Below are 16,618 nucleotides of genomic sequence, written 5' to 3'. Positions count from 1 at the left end.
TAGAAAATTTCGAACACAAGGATAGTGTCCGGCTCTGCAAAATAAGTTTCCACATATTGCCATAGAGAGAATAATATTTACACAAATCTAATCTGCTGACGTATTCCGTAGCGTGACATCACACCACGGCCAAGCCTTTATACGAATCGTTTTTATTGTCCCGCCTCAGCGCGTTTAGCGAGGCGGTTTCCTTGACACGCCCTTTCAAAACAGAGATCGTGTTCCCTTTATTTACGGGATTCTCATCAATACGGACGTGGGTAACCCAGTCGTGCCCATTGGTATGTTTTCTCGATCAAAGGCGAGTCCCAAACGGTCACGGGGAGGGCCCTTGGTATTCAACCTCTTATAAAGAGACCAAGGCCTTACTCCTTTCTTTCAATCTCAAACGAGTTCGCCCTTCGCCTCGAGTTCCAATACCCAAGGCTCCAGATTTCAGGCGCTTCGGATCTTCGACAATGTCCGGTTCCGACCTTCGAGGCCGATGGATGCCCTCCTCCGTCACGGAGGAGGACGTGCTAAAGTTGAGAGAGGCCAGGTTTTTGGCCGGCGAAATTTCGCATAGGCTGCCCGCTCAAGGGCAGGTCATTCCCACTCCCAAGCCTGGTGAGAGTGTGGTGTTCATGTCTCACTTCCTTCGGGGGCTAGGCTTCCCGACGGATCCCTTCGTGAGGGGGCTCATGTTCTATTATGGGCTGGAATTTCACGACTTAGCTCCGGAGTCCATCCTCCATATTTCCTCATTCATCGTCGTGTGTGAAGCCTTCCTCCGTATTACTCCCCACTTCGGACTATGGCTTAAGACCTTCAAAGTAGAACCGAAGATGATCGAGGGACGGCACGCGGAGTCCGGAGGTGCTATTATAAGCAAAAATGCTGATGCTCCATGGCCCGAGGGCTCTTTTCAAGAGGAGCTCGGCTTATGGCAACGAGAGTGGTTCTATATCACCGCTCCCAGGGGCACCAAGTGGGTGGCGCCACCTGCCTTTCGCTCGGGTCCCCCACCACAGCTAGCGTCGTGGGTCAATAAAGGCCTAGACTGGGGGCCATCCAAGGACGTGCCCTTGTTGCAAGGCCGCATCAAGGATCTCTTAGAAAGAGACCTCAGCCTGGTCAAAGTGACGCAGGTCATGCTGATTCGCCGAACCCTGCCCGGCAAACGTCGCTCCCTTCGCTTGTGGGAATTCAATTCGGAGGGACCGCGGGCTCTCCAACATTTTATGGGCGCGACGCCCGTGGAGATGTACGAATTGTTCTTCGGATCACACGCAATGTGTCCGGACTTGACCGAGGACGCAGGTCTGAGCTGCAACCGACCGGATACTCAAGTAAGTAGCCTTCTGCCCGGACTCGCCATCCGTGTATTTGTCATAAACTTGCCCATAAAAGAGCTGTCCTTTAAACATGAGTGGATAGCGAAAGCAAAGCTGATCAGGTGTCCGGCTCCCCTCCCCGAGACCACGCCGGATCCCGTGCTAGTCAGGATGTTGAAGATTGTGCCTTTGAAGGAAAGCAAGGGAGGGGACAAGGAAACTACGGCCTCCTCGAAGGAGGCTGTTCGGAAGGGAGGAATCGAAAATTCCTCTCCTCCGGGGAATAAGAGGACCGCCTCTGAAGGCCCGGAGACCATGGCCTCAAAGCGGGGGAAGAAATCCTCGTCAGAGGGTCCTACGCCGGGGGATACCTCGGCCGAATTATGCCCTCAAGGGGATCAGCCCTCCATCGAGCCGTAAGTAGAGAGAAGTTTTTCTTTGAGAGGAATCCTTGCTTTGTATCTGAGAAGAGTAACCGAAATTTTACCTTGTAGTTCGGACCTCAGCCCTTCTCAGCAGAGCTCGTCTTCGGAGATCTTCTTCCGGAGATGATGGAGAGCGGAACGCCTCCCCCTGCCGTACCGCCTCGCGAGGCGGGTGACCCTGAGGTATCATCGCGGAGGGTTTCTTCGAATCCGGCAGGGCCGGAAGGTAGCCATATGGCCCCCCAAGGCTCTCCGCATCCGGCCTTCGAAAAACGCCATAGGACAAGTCCGGCACCGTCCGGTGCGCGGTCGGAGGAGCTGAAGGATCTGCTAGGGCGAGCATCTATCTCAGAGGAGCACCGTGCATTGATGGGCACGGTGATTGAAAGGATTTCGTCCGCGGAAAGCGGATTGCACGAGGCCGCCAGAAGTTTACTGACAGGTTTTGAGGTACGCGAAATAATACACCCTTTTTGACAGTTGCGCATGAATAAGATGCGCCCTGTGTAGATAGTAGCCCCTGAGACTCTGTGCGTTGTCAAAAGTGACGGCGCGCAGAGGATCATAATCTCAGGTCTAATATGCCTCCTTCATACATAGGTGGCGAAGTGTCCGGTGGCTAGCCGGACTGATGAATTTGCCGAGCTAAAGCGGCAACTTGACGTGGTAGATGCCGACATTACGCTTATCAACAAGAGGCTTGACGAGGCACAAGGTATGTAATTCCTCTGGCGGCACCTAGTAAGAGGAGCTTTATGCCAGTATCTTACAATGTGTGTGCTTAACGCAGATGGTGCCGCTGCCATGGAGAATCTTCGGGCGGAACTTGCCCGAGCCAAGGAGCAAGCAAGGAAAAGTGATGCGGCTGCCGGAAAGGCAATTGAAGAGCTGAAAGCTGAACAGGCTGCTCACTGCCGAAGCAAGAAGGAAATGGCCGAGATGGCCGTGAAGCTGAAGAGCGCTGCTGACCGTTGCAAGCTTCTTGAAAAAGAAGACCGGGCGAAACAGACGGACCTGGAGAAGGCCGTTGCAGATGCCAAGGATGCTCGCTCTGCGATGAGAGCTATGAAGGAGGAGCTACGTCAGGCCGGAGAGATCACGGCTGGAAAGCCCTTTATGCTGCGGAGGAAGTTTTGTGATCCTAAACATGCTCCGTTAGACCGGTTGTGGAGTACGGCGGACACCTATCTGGATTTGGCAGCGAGTGCTGCTGATGCGACCGAACACTTTCGAGATCAAGAAGATCGTGAAGTGGAGAAGCTCTTTTGGTCGCAGTTCCACAATCCAGAGCGTCCACTGTCGGTAGCCGATCGTCTGGCCGAATGGGCCGAGCTGAATAGGTTGTCCGGACTCGCCATGAAGTGTGTCATGAGTCATCTGTGGCCGAAGAGACCAGAGCCGAAAAGTTATTTCAACTTGGTGCAGCAGTTCCTTGGAGCGGTGTCGCATATTAATGCGATGAAGAGGTCAGCGTGCATAGAGGGTGCGCAGATGGCTCTTGTCCGTGTCAAGACATACTGGGCGGAGATGGAGACCACCGCTGTTGCATCCCGAAATTCAGACGGAAGCCGAGTACCTGCCGAGCACTATTTTCAGGAAGTTCTGCAAGGCGCTTGTGTAATAGAGACGCAGTGCTCGAAGGATGCTATGTTCGAATAGCATATGTTATTGTAAAACAATATTTTGATAAATTGTAGAAGTTTTTTATACTTGTGCCTGCAAGTATTATAACACCTCTTGTGCGGTCGTTTAAGATATATGTATATATAATCTGAAAGATGGTAGTCGTCGGCTTCAGCCCTCACGCAAATAATGTGGGGGTGTTCGCAGAAGGCGCATTTTCACACTTGATCCAACGTCTTGGTCCTATAAAGGAGGTGATAGCGCAGCGAACTAGGCAATCAGACTATAATGCTTTATCACTTTCACTTAGCCATAGGAGCTTGACAGTGAGGCTACTTAGATAGCCCCTGGTGGCGACTGCGCTCGCCCGAATTCGGGGCGTGTATGTGCCTGGCCGGAAAATGACCCTTCGTTAATGTGGAGGAATCCTATAGATTCCGGTAAGTCATCGAGTGGTTGACCAGTCTCACGCTATATCATGACAGTCAGTTTTCGGCTTTCTCTACTGAGGTGCTCGCCTGGCCGAACTGGGGCACAATCGCAGTAGTTCTCCTGGTGCCGCCTTAGCCGATAGAGCGGAACATAAGGCACCAAAACACAGGAGCCGGGCAAACCCAACATTTGACCAAAGACATGATTCGGAGCTGATGCATATAAGGCCAAACTCGCGACGCCGAACACTCCCTAAGGTATTCGGTCTTTATGAGGTCGGGCGGGTCAACGCCCTTAGGTATAAGCCCCTAGTGTCCAGGTACGGGCAAATTTCTGACGTGGCCACATGCCAAGACGCCAGCCTCCTCCTTGGTTATACCAAAAAACCAGGGGATGTGTATCAACAAGAGACAGTAAAAAAGGTTTACGCAAGGTCTTAATCTGAAAAGAATCCTTGGAACGGTCCCTGCTGCACGTCTGCGCCTGTGTCTCCGTCGTGCCATATTCTGGACGAGCGCAGCACGGTGTTCATCTGTAAAAGAGAGGAACTTAGTTGAAAAAGGGCCGTGCCGAACAAAAGTTATACTAAATAAACGAAGTGTAAATTGAAATGGGTAAAATTGAGCTTGATTGTCTCTTGTTTTATATGTGCGGAGCCCCTAGTACAGGGGTATACGGCTATTATGCCTTTATCAATTATATGTTTATGTCGGACTCGTCTAGCCGTGTCCGTGGTCTTAACGACCTGTTTAGATGTTTTGGCTGGTGAAGCCGTTTTTTTGTGGGGCTGTCAAGGCAGCCGCACAGTCTTCTGCGCGGGAGGCGCACTCAATGTTTTCCCTTTAATGAGATGATGCCTCATGGACCGGGCATCTTGAGCGTAAGAGACGCATAATGCGGTATTGCATTAAAGCGGGCGAAAGCTTCGCGTCCTAGTAGTGCTTGATAGCTGCTTGAAAATGGGGCGATATGGAAGGTTAGCCTTTTGCGACGGAAGTTGTCGGGGGAGCCGAACATAACTTCTAGCCGGAGAGAGCCCGTGTAGTGGGCCACCGGGCCTGGCGTTACTCCTTGAAAGGAGGTGTTGCCATGGCGAATTTTTGTTGGGTCTATCCCCATGCGGCGGATTGTGTCCTGATATAACATGTTTAGGCCACTGCCGCCGTCCATCAGGACATTTGTAAAGTGGAGTCCGTCAATTATTGGATCTAATACCAAGGCAGTCCAGCCTGCGTACCAGATACTTCTAGAGTAATCCTGATGGTCGAAGGTGATCGGTTTTAACAATCACTGGCGAGACTCCTTTGGGATAGGCCGTATGGCGCGTATCTCTATGGGCGCCACTTGTTTTGTCACGTGAAGTGAGTTTACTGTTTTGACTTCTTGTGGGAAATTCTTTTGTTTCCTGGTGCTCTGCTTGTGGGGTTCGTCATCGTCCTCCCTTGGTGTGTCGAGCCCCTTGTGTTCGGCATTGAGTTTGCCGGATTGCTTGAAAACCCAACAATCTCCGTGGGTATGGTTTGCAGGCTTCCCGGGAGTACTGTGTATTTGACATATCCTATCCAAGATTTTTTTTAGGTTGGATAGCTCGTCCCTGTTATCCTGGAGGGGCGGCTTTTTCTGGTTTTGCCGCGAGCTTTTGAATCCGGCGTTGACTGTCGTGCTCTTTGGGCTGTTTCCCTTATTCCGGCGCTGGTCCTTGGTGCGTCGGGGTTTTCCGTTTCCATCTCTAACTTCAGATGTACTTGGGTCGCTGGTGCTACATCATGCGAACCAGTTGTCCTCTCCCGCGCAAAAGCGGGTCATGAGGCTTGTTAATGCGGCCATTGTTCTTGGCTTTTCTTGGCCGAGGTGTCTGGCGAGCCATTCGTCTTGAACGTTATTCTTAAAAGCTGCTAGGGCTTCGGCGTCCGGACAATCGACTATCTGATTCTTTTTAGTAAGGAATCGGTTCCAGAATTTCCGGGCTGACTCTCCGGGCTGTTGGGTTATGTGACTTAAATCATCTGCATCCGGAGGGCGGATATAGGTCCCTTGAAAATTTGCCCGGAAAGCGTCCTCGAGCTCTTCCCAACTTCCAATGGTGTTTTCGGGAAGGCTTTTGAGCCAATGCCGAGCTGGCCCTTTAAGCTTGAGGGGTAAGTATTTTATGGCGTGGAGGTCATCTCCTCTTGCCATGTGTATGTGGAGGATATAATCCTCAATCCAGACTCCAGGGTCTGTTGTTTCGTCATACGCCTCTATGTTTACGGGCTTGAATCCCGCTGGAAATTCATGGTCCAGAACCTCATCGGTGAAACATAGGGGGTGTGCGGCACCCCTGTATTTGGGTGTGCCGTGATGTTCGGATATTGGTTGTGTTGCATAGCTTACGAGAGCTTGCTTTCTTGGCCCATAGATAGATCTAGCTGGGCCATCTTTTTGATGCGAATCCTTGAATGGGTCGCATGCCGGCTTGTATGCGGTGCCGCTTGCCGCTCTATGCTGGCCATGGGGTCGTCTATCCGACCGGGTGGCTTTCTTATTTTTTGATTGCGGGGGCTTTATGGTCTCCTCGTTAAATTCAGGCAGTAGCTTTCGCTTTGGATAGCTTTTGGTGTGGCGACTGCCGCCGTATTTGTCTGCGGTGTTGAGTACTTTGCTCCATCTGATTCTGAGTGCATCTTCCGCAGTTTTGAGCTTCCGCTTCTGCTTTTTCAGGCTACGCGCAGTGGCAACGAGCCTTTTGTGGAGATTATTTTGCTCCATGAGCTTGTCCGGCGTAAGGTCGTCCGGAATGCTGTTTTCGCCGGGGACGGGTTGTTCGGTTTGTTTATCCAGGTTGCCCTGTTCGGATGTTTGCTCGAAGGCATGTTCTTCGTCCGCCGGCTCGTCCTGCTCTACGTCTGGGTCTGTATGGCTGCTATCTCTGTCAAGGCGGGGTTTGAAGCGGCGCTTACGTCGCCGCTTTGATTGCTTTTCGGGGGAACGATCCCTTGTTGCATCCCTGTGTTCCTCGTCGTCGCTTCCTTTAGGTGTGTCCACCATGTATACATCATGAGATGAGGTGGTTGTCCAGTGCCCTATAGGCGTTGGTTTATGTTCATCTCCTACATCGTCGTCCATACCGTTGGTGTCTTCGGAGTCAAAGTTGAGCACGTCGTTTAAATTATCGACAGTGGCTACGAAGTGGGTGGTGGGTGGGCATCGAATTTCTTCGTCGTCCGCATCCCAATCCTGCCAGTCGTAGTCCGGCCAGGACTCTCCTGACAAAGAGAGAGACCTGAGTGAATTCACAATGTCGCCGAAGGGCGAGTGTTGAAAGATATCCGCGGCGGTGAATTCCATGATCGGCGCCCCCTCGGATTCGATTGGCAGGGGCGCGGAAGGCTCGGAGTCCGGAGAGGAGTCCGGCACCTTGGAGTCACGGGCATCGCAGAGGAAAAGGCTGGTGTTCGGCCTGATCGCCGTAGAGATTGCAGCCCCCGAGGCGGTGTCTAACCACCAATCCTCGATCGGTGTGGTCGGCTCCGAACTAAGGGTCGGAGCGGACACAGGTGCGGCCTCCAGGGCACTGTTCGACGGCAGAGCTAGATCATGCCCATCGTAACAGTGCGGCGCGTTTGGTTGTGGCTCAGATCCGTCGAAGATCAAGTCTTCGCGGTCGTTCGCCGTGTAGTTTAAGCTTCCAAATCTGACCTGATGGCCAGGGGCGTAGCTTTCGATCTGCTCCAGATGGTCAAGCGAATTGACCCGTAGTGCGAAGCCGCCGGATACGAAGATCTGTTCGGGGAGAAAAGTCTCACCCTGGACAGCGTCGTTGTTGATGATCGGAGGAGCCATCGGGCCCAAAAGTAACGACACAGAGGAACTCTCAATGAAAGCACCAATGTCGGTGTCAAAACCGGCGGATCTCGGGTAGGGGGTCCCGAACTGTGCATCTAGGCGGATGGTAATAGGAGACAAGGGACACGATGTTTTTACCCAGGTTCGGGCCCTCTCGATGGAGGTAAAACCCTACTCCTGCTTGATTAATATTGATGATATGGGTAGTACAAGAGTAGATCTACCACGAGATCAAGGAGGCTAAACCCTAGAAGCTAGCCTATGGTATGATTGTTGTTGTTCCTACGGACTAAACCCTCCGGTTTATATAGACACCGGAGGGGGCTAGGGTTACATAGAGTCGGTTACAATGGTAGGAGATCTACATATCCGTATCGCCAACCTTGCCTTCCACGCCAAGGAAAGTCCCTTTTGGACACGGGACGAAGTCTTCAATCTTGTATCTTCATAGTCCAGGAGTCCGGCTGAAGGTATAGTCCGGCTATCCGGACACCCCCTAATCCAGGACTCCCTCAGGCGGCGTGAATGACGCATAGTTGCCTGCGTCCATGGTTGTGGCCGTCGCGCGAGCGTTGCACGCGACCTTGTAGAGCGCTCGCTGTTCCTCACGAAGTTCGGGTTTTCCGCCACCATGGCTGTCATGGCCTCCTCGCTCGTGAACTCATCATAGATCTGGCCCTCCGCCAGCCGGTGATGTGCGAGGAGGTTGAGGTTGTAGCACTGCTCCTCCTGCGCCTGCCGGAACGCTGGCACTGGCTCCACCTTCCCCATAACGGCGTTGAAGTGCGTCTGCGCCTTCTCCATGGCGAAGTCGGCATGGACCGGCGCGGCAGGGGCTCCGGCTCATCGTCGAAGGCCTCCTCCATCGTCGGGTCATCGTCTGAGACCTTCGGCGAGCTCCCCGACATGCCAACCTCTATCCGCTGCACACAGCGGCCCTGCTAGCCGACCGCAAGGGCGACTATTTCGTGATTTTGCTCCGTCGTGAGGCTAGCCACAACGTGCTAGAGCTCGCTGTCATGGTGAAGGTGGTGTAGTGAGGAGGAGCAGGAGCAGAGGTGGTGTGGTGCGGATCGTGCCGGCGTGGTCAGGTATAAACAACAGGCACCGGTCAGCCCAAGCGATGGGTGTTTGAATGAGGATGCTCAAGTGGGTTTCTCGGCTGGCACGCCTGTTTAATGCTGAAAGACGAACGGTCGGGCAGCCCGTTTGAAATGTGGTTGATATATGTCCCGTCCCATCCCGTCCCGCCCAATCTCGTTGCTCCGGCTTTGAACGGCCACGGAGACCGGGAAGCGGCGCGCCTGTTTAAATGTCGTCATGAATGCGACGCCGGCGCTTTGGAGTGAGGCTGAACAGCATGAATGTGTGGCAACTGCTTCGCGCGAGAGAGGGTGCTGACACGGGAGAGGTTTTCGAGTGGGCCAGGGTGTCTGACGCGTGCGTGACAGCGGTACGGACACCCGCAAAGCCCCTCTGATTTATGGGGTACCACATTGGATAATAAATTGGGTCCAGACCGCTCGTTCGAACGGATGCGAGTGGTTTAGGGGTCCGGCCGTTGACGGCCAAGACGACATCAAACGGTTTTGCCCCAGACAGACCCTATTCGTACAGTAATGAATATGATTTGGCAGCATTCAGGATAGTATTTGACCGTTTTATTTCCACGTTAGCACTTAGCACTGGATATGGTATCTGCTTTTGCCGCATGTTTTAGAGTCAACCAGGAGTCCGGGAGGCGCCACTCGTGCCTACGACCAAACAAGCCCCACCTGTTTTCCACCCTGCCTCCCTCACCGCACCGCACCTATAGCGATGGGGACACGCGTGCGATGGCGCGAGGAATCCGTCAGACGGAGACGAGACGACATCGGGGAAACGGAGCGGACAGCCGCGCTCGATCGTCGGGAGCGGCCCCGCCAACGCCATGCGTCCGTTGGCGCCAAAGACCAGCGTCGAAACGCACTGCCGAGTAGCTAAACATAGCGCGCCTCCGCCGCATATAAGCGGCCAGCGTCGCCGTCCACCTCTCGCCTCACCATACCCAGCCAGAGACCAAGGCACGCAGCCACTATCAAGATGGTGACGGCGGGAAGAAGCAATGCCGCCACCGCCCTGGCGGTGGCGCTGGCGCTGCTCGGGAGCACGGCGTGGGCAGCCGTGGCGCCGTACCAGCCGAGGCCGGCCGCCGGCGGGCCGCCGTCGGTGCCGGCGGGCCCCCTGGACATCGTGATGCTGGGGGCCAAGGGCGACGGAAAGACGGACGCGACGCAGGCGGTGATGAAGGCGTGGAAGAACGCGTGCGGGGCGACGGGGACGCAGAAGATCGTGATCCCGCCGGGCAACTTCCTGGTGGGCGCACTGGAGCTGTCGGGCCCCTGCACCTCCTCCATCATCATCCGGCTGGACGGCAACCTCCTGGGCACCGGCGACCTCACCGCCTACAAGAAGAACTGGATCGAGGTGATGCGCGTGGACAACTTCGCCATCAACGGCCACGGCATCATCGACGGCCAGGGCCCCCTCGTGTGGGAGAAGAACCAGTGCAGCAAGCACTACGACTGCAAGATCCTCCCCAACGTACGCTCTCTACTTCTCTTGCATTGACATTAACCAGAACTTCGCTGACGGACGGAGGTGCATGCATGCGTGCATGCAGAGCCTGGTGCTGGACTACGTGAACAACGCGACGATCCGTGGCATCACGCTCAAGAACGCAAAGTTCTTCCACCTCAACCTCTTCAACTGCAAGTCGGTGCTGGTGGAGAACGTGGAGATCACGGCGCCGGGGAACAGCCCCAACACGGACGGCATCCACATGGGCGACTCGGAGGACGTGACCATCAAGGCGACCAACATCGGCGTCGGCGACGACTGCATCTCCATCGGGCCCGGCACCAAGCACGTCAAGATCCACGGCTCCCGGTGCGGCCCCGGCCACGGGATCAGCGTGGGCAGCCTGGGGCGGTACAAGGACGAGAAGGACGTGGAGGACATCCAGGTGACCAACTGCACCATCAAGGGCGCCACCAACGGGCTCCGGATCAAGTCGTACGAGGACTCCAAGTCGGCGCTCCGGGCCACCCGCTTCGTGTACGACGACGTGAGGATGGACAACGTCTCCTACCCCATCGTCATCGACCAGAAGTACTGCCCCAACAACATCTGCGCCAAGGCCCCCGGCGCCTCCAAGGTGGTCGTCGCCGACATCGTCTTCAAGAACATCGTCGGGACGTCGGCGACGCCGGAGGCCGTCACGCTCAACTGCGTCAACAACGTGCCCTGCCAGGGCCTCCAGCTCGTCAACGTCAACCTCAAGTACACCGGCACCAACAACAAGACCATGGCCGTCTGCAAGAACGCCGTCGGCAAGTCCGTCAACGTCGTCAAGGAGCTCGCATGCCTCTGACTCAAGCCACGCACGCCCGCCCACCCGGATTCATTCTTTCTTTTGTTAATTTGATTTGATTAATTTTGTTTCTTTCTTTTTCGCTTCCTATTATCATACGTTTGTTTTCAGTTTTACTTAAATCAACTGGTGTAAGCAGCTGACAGTTTACTTGTTAATGATAGCAAGTGTCTGTTTTTTCTTAAGAATTTGGCTCAAGCATGTTAACTACGTGATGGCATGGCCCTGGTGATAGTTAGCTACCATGCACCCACCACAATCTACCTAGCGTCTGCGTTGCTCTTGCTCAGCCGAAACCCAACAAAACAAACTTCGGAACAATCGCAACATCGCATCCTCCTGCGGTGTTGCAGGGGAGAAGAAGGAAGAAAACGAAATGACGCACGGTAGAATAACGATATGGTAGAATAACGATATCATCGAGGAAATGCGGCTAAAAGTAATCATGTTATCACACCACTAGGGGGAATTCATCCCAATTTTATTGCTACTAGTACTATTTACCACCACTGCTGAGCCCTTCAAGATACATGGCAGCTTGCTAAACACAGTGCCTGCTTTGTTCCAAGAACTGAAGACCATCCTCCATCTTGGCTCATGGAAGCGACGGCAGAATCTTCCCCGTGCAGGTTCCGAATCCAACGTTGTAGTCCTCGCCCTGAAGAAACAGATGACATCCACACATCATATCATCTTCGAAATTTTCAAGACCGATAATGTCTGATGGAAAAGAAAAGAAAAAGGACAGTTCACTGAACCTTGCAACAGCCTGTCAAGATGACTTCGTCCCCATCTTGGAGGAACTTGCGGATCGAATTCCCAACTGATATCTCCTTCTGCCCGTTCCACGTTATCTCCAGCAAACATCCCAGAGAGTCTGGTTCCTGAAACAAGGCGAGTCGTTCAGTGTCGATGTGTACTGTAATTTGCAGATTGGCATGTTTGTAACTCATATTTGCAATGGTTAACTCCATACAGGTCCACTGAGGGTGCCAGTCGCAAACATGTCCCCTGGTCTCAGATTGCATCCATTCACGGTGTGGTGTGCTAGTTGCTGCGTCACAGTCCAGTACCTGCAAAATAGTTTACAGGAGTATGCATGGGTTACACACCGAGGTAAAAGGGCACTTTGGGCATATTTTAACACATTAATTTACTAGTACTAAATGGAATGAGAATTTGGTAACAAAACCAATGGAAACACTATGAATATACACACGGAGAAAACCAGCAGATTGAATAAGAAATAAAATACGCATGCACCATGGATTGAATTATGCCTCTAATTAAAACGTAGTACAAAGAAGATTGATGGAAAAAGTCATGTAAACAGAGTGCTTACATATGTTTGAAATTGGTCTTTGTGACAACTGATGCTTCACTTTGCTCTTTGGGCTTAATCCAAGCCTTGCACAGAAAAAAAATGCAATAATCAGATTGACTTCAACAAGAAACGGCAAAAACAAAACAACAAGGCAATAATGTGACAAGATCGTACTTCAAGAGGAATGTCATAGTTTATATGATTCTTTTCAGCTAAGTAAGGCAAAGGTTCGGGTTCCTGTAACACAAAACAAATTAGTTCTTCACAGGAGAGCAAAATGCTCATTAGCAAAAGAAATAGCACTAGTAATAACAAAATAAAAATTGCTTACCTGCTTAGGAGCCTCACAGGCAAAAGGCTTCAGGGCATCCAGGGTCACAATCCAAGGTGATACAGATGTACCTAGAGAAATTAAATTTTACAAAATGGAAGGGAGACTGTTATTTAGGGAAAAGTGTACTTCTTCATGAAGCACTGCAGAAGATTGCATATAGCAAGAGATGCAGAACTCTGAAATAAGAGAAGAATTGAACTAGAAACGAACCCCAGTAGAAAACTAACATTACACATGCAGCATTTCAACTTTTGTACAATACGTGATTCAAAGCTTATCCTAAAAACATTAATACTGATGATATCAGGTGTCTTACTGAAGCTTTTGCCAAGGAAAGGTCCAAGAGGTATGGTCTCCCAGGCTTGAATATCTCTGGCTGCAATATAGTATACAGAAGTCAGAACAGACACAGTGGGCAAACAATTTAGAACAAGTAACATTGAAAAGGATACTTACCACTCCAATCATTCATTACCACTAAGCCAAATATATGATCCTCAGCGTCAGCAATATCAATAGGTTTGCCCAGTTCATTCCCTGGTCCAACAATGGCAGCCTGAAAGCAACAAGTGTTACGACATTAGTGAATCAAGGTTAATTTGATATGAATGCAAACTAATTACTTCCTCCGTTCCTAAATATATGACGTTTTGGTAGTTCAATTTGAACTACCAAAAGGTCATATATTTAGGAACGGAGAGAGTATTTGGTTAATTAGAGAAGATGTGTCGACAATAACCACAAGAATATCAAGCACTACATTTAAGAGGTATATGTAAGAAGCTAACCATCTCAAGTTCAAAATCAAGCTTTTGAGAAGGACCGAAATAAGGTTGAGCGCTTCCTGTTGGATGACCTTGTCCTCTAGCAAGAACAGACAAAGATAATATTATCAAGATATCAAGTGAATGATAGTGAACAGAAAAAAGTCATAGAGGTTCCAGTGTAACACACACACACACACACACACACACACACACACACACACACACACACACACATATATAATCAAGTTATACTATTTATAGCATGAGACAGAAGGTTCGAATGCAACAAAAAAGTGCACAGTATAGTGAATTTGACAAAGGGGCAGGCTATTAGGCACTTCAGAAAGTGAATGAAATTGGAAAACGGCTAATGGTTACTACTAAATCAGACAGGACACTACATAAACAACTATGTAAAACTTTTGGGATGTGTACCTGGGTCGAATAATGTCTGTTCCAGATATGATTACAGATGATGCCCGTCCATGGTAACCAACTGGTAAGTGAAACCTGAGTGAAACAAAAATATATTGCAGTTAGTGACAGAATTAAGAATACCTGTGTATTATTAGAGCACAAGTGTGCTAAGAAACGACTGAACAGCATGCAGCACAACTTCACAAATTTTATAAATCTGTAACCAATGAAATTTGAGCAAATGAGTATTACAAAAAATGTATTGTGTATGCTTAGCTTTAAGCAAAAACATAGCCATATGACCATAAAAAAGAATCTTCTTATTAGCCAGGCTCTAATTTACTCCACGGAAGATGTTTTGGGATCATGAAGAATCTTCTTATTAGCCAGGCTCTAATCTTCTTATTAGCCATTCTTATATTATGGGACGGAGGGAGTAGATGTTTTGGGATCAGATTGCACCAAGTGCATTGTCCATAGAAGCACAGTTTTTATTTTCTGGAGAACATAAAAGCACACAGTTCACGCGCATTCTATCCCTAAGCTTAAGTTGTTTGACATACTTGATCATAACGTCGAGTTGTATCGAGACAGGGCATGGTCAAAGAGAATACATTACCAATTCGGATTGACTGGAGTCTGTGGTCCACGGAAGATGAATCCACAGTTCCTTGCGTGGTGCACAGAACAAAAGAAATCCGTGTAGTCTCCTACCGTGATAGGAAGAAGCATCTCTACATCACTCTACAAGGTTGAAACATAACATCAGCAATTTCATCAATATTCCTTTGTTTCTTATTCAAAAAATAAAATATTCCTTTGCTTCTCCAGAAAAAAGGTGGGAGGCAGATGGCTGTCAAGCTCACCATTGGCACAAGGCAGTTCTTCCTCAAGGCCTCGTTGTCACGCAGCACCGGCTCATCAGCTACAGTGAAACAAGGAAATAATTTTTTAGGAAAGATTTCCTTCAGCGTCTTTGCACTTTACTTCGCGCCATGATAAACCAGATGACTATAATCAACAAAAACCAAACCATGACCAAATTAGAACTAATACTGAAAAACTGTTTGAAACTTGCGCTTGCTCACAAGGCATACTACTACATTACATCAGCAGCATAATTAAACACGATAAACATCACTATGGGCTGAATAGCTTGGCATCACGACTCTTATTCCCCACAACGCCGTGCCCATGCTTACCATGGAACAGTAATAACAAAGTAAAATCAAGGAGTAGCACAACCCAAGTTAGCTAAGAGGAACAAAGAGAACCTGAGAGGATTTTCTGGAGCGTGGCGCGCGCCTCCTTCCACGCCGGTCGGCCCAACCCCAAGAACATGTTGAGCGTTTCCTGCGCGCGCACAGCAGTAATTAAGCACCGAATAAAATCACCAACTACAATTATCAAAAAGTGCTAGTCACTACTACAACTTCGGCAACTCGATTAATTCCCCAAGCATTCAATCGCTGCGCCGGTAATCAGTTGGACTACAAAAATTATGCTCGCTCTACTCTAAGCATCAGATCAGTAGCAATCTCAGGCAGATGACGGGGAGCAGGTAGATGGGCAGGCAGAGTACCTGGTGGAAGCATGGGGAGGCGGAGAGGAGGGGCCCGTCGAAGAGGCCGGCGGCGGAGACGGCGGCGAGGTCGAGCGCGAAGTCCCCGATGGCCGTCGCCGGGCGCGGCGGGCCCTCGGGCTGGCCCCTCCTGCGGAAGACCCCGAAGGGGAGGTTCTGGATGGGGAAGTGCGAGTCCCTCGGCACCTCCACGAACGACCGCAGCAGCGGCTTCCCCTCCGCCATTGCCGACTCCGACTTGCTCTGCGCGCGTCGTGTGCTTTGTGGTTGTTTGCTCGAACGGCGCACTAAAAGCCGTAGGGGATATCGGGTGGGAGAGATGGGGACCGTATAAATAGGTGACGGGGCCGGCCGGCCGTATTGGCGTGGGCCGCATTCCGCTGACGTGTCCTTCTCGTGTTAGGTATGCATTCTACAGAAAGTAGTTGTAAACTTGTAATCCATCTTATACAGAAAAAAACAGATATAGTTACGGATAGATATACAAAGAGCATGTATGGTTCGTTTGGTTAAATATACTTAAATAAACACAGATAAAGACACCGATCGTCTACATGCCGTGATATCGATGTTGCCTGTCTCTTAGTAGAGTTGTCATATTTGTTTGAAGGTGTTTGCAGTCTGCAAACAGGATCTCACGAATCGTGGTATATTGATCTCGGCCTGCATAAATTTTGAAGCCCGTTTTAAAACAGTGTGTCATTAATTTATGGATCTCATATTGCATTTTAGTCATGACTTTTATCGATCTGTTACTTAAAAAATGGACAGCTTTTTACGGTACATCGCACTACCAAATTTAATGTGTAGTATTAAGTTGATCTAGCTGTCAATATGGTTTTCCTCACAGTTTGGTCCGAGGCTAGCTTGGTAAGGTGGATTTATGCTTTCACGTGAATTCAAACATTCAAAGGTGCAGATGCAGACCTCCCTCCTACAGGACGTGTGCATCCAGCCTTCGGTCGCCACCAGGTCCTCCGCCACACACTGGAGCGCCTCTCCACCATCCTGATGCCGCCTCCCTTAGTCCATCGTCAGACCGCCTCCGCTAGCAACAGTCCCATGCCTCTTGAAAAACGTATTGAGCCTAACCCGAGAAGAACTCCAATACTACCTGTCGGCGTTCTGGGCCGGGGATTGCCCAAACTTGCTTATCTGTGGGCT

General features: G+C 50.7%; 2 protein-coding genes across 2 annotated transcripts; one reads left to right on the top strand and one right to left on the bottom strand.

Annotated features, from left to right (window-relative positions):
• The first annotated feature begins 9,637 nt into the window (after nt 1-9,637).
• Nucleotides 9,638-11,218, top strand: LOC125512150 (exopolygalacturonase-like). Its single transcript, XM_048677227.2, has 2 exons — nt 9,638-10,201; nt 10,281-11,218. Exons 1-2 carry the CDS (start codon nt 9,701-9,703, stop codon nt 11,028-11,030), a joined length of 1,251 nt encoding a protein of 416 aa, XP_048533184.1. The 5' UTR covers nt 9,638-9,700; the 3' UTR covers nt 11,031-11,218.
• Nucleotides 11,219-11,417: 199 nt separating this feature from the next.
• Nucleotides 11,418-15,766, bottom strand: LOC125512149 (fumarylacetoacetase). Its single transcript, XM_048677226.2, has 14 exons — nt 15,455-15,766; nt 15,147-15,225; nt 14,739-14,797; nt 14,492-14,616; nt 13,891-13,965; nt 13,477-13,552; nt 13,145-13,244; nt 13,005-13,064; nt 12,686-12,756; nt 12,529-12,591; nt 12,373-12,437; nt 12,007-12,103; nt 11,789-11,914; nt 11,418-11,688 (listed from the first exon to the last, which is right to left on the bottom strand). Exons 1-14 carry the CDS (start codon nt 15,677-15,679, stop codon nt 11,626-11,628), a joined length of 1,284 nt encoding a protein of 427 aa, XP_048533183.1. The 5' UTR covers nt 15,680-15,766; the 3' UTR covers nt 11,418-11,625.
• Nucleotides 15,767-16,618: the final 852 nt, after the last annotated feature.

The sequence above is a fragment of the Triticum urartu genome, chromosome 6A, assembly GCF_056163025.1.
Source record: "Triticum urartu cultivar PI428250 chromosome 6A, HENAU_Tu73, whole genome shotgun sequence".
NCBI classification, from domain to species: Eukaryota; Viridiplantae; Streptophyta; class Magnoliopsida; order Poales; family Poaceae; genus Triticum; species Triticum urartu.
The sequence above is the reverse complement of the archived record's forward strand: the minus strand, read 5'-3'. Positions and strand labels throughout refer to the sequence as shown.

What these genes read in the sequence shown, in the direction of transcription:
- LOC125512150 (XM_048677227.2), top strand. Translation starts at nt 9,701, where the DNA reads ATGGTGACGGCGGGAAGAAGCAATGCCGCCACCGCCCTGGCGGTGGCG. An exon ending in ACTGCAAGATCCTCCCCAAC is followed by an intron (nt 10,202 to 10,280) that starts GTACGCTCTCTA and finishes GCGTGCATGCAG; the next exon opens with AGCCTGGTGCTGGACTACGT.
- LOC125512149 (XM_048677226.2), bottom strand. Translation starts at nt 15,679, where the DNA reads ATGGCGGAGGGGAAGCCGCTGCTGCGGTCGTTCGTGGAGGTGCCGAGG. An exon ending in CCTCCCCATGCTTCCACCAG is followed by an intron (nt 15,226 to 15,454) that starts GTACTCTGCCTG and finishes GTGCGCGCGCAG; the next exon opens with GAAACGCTCAACATGTTCTT. An exon ending in TTTCCTTGGCAAAAGCTTCA is followed by an intron (nt 12,757 to 13,004) that starts GTAAGACACCTG and finishes TAATTTCTCTAG; the next exon opens with GTACATCTGTATCACCTTGG.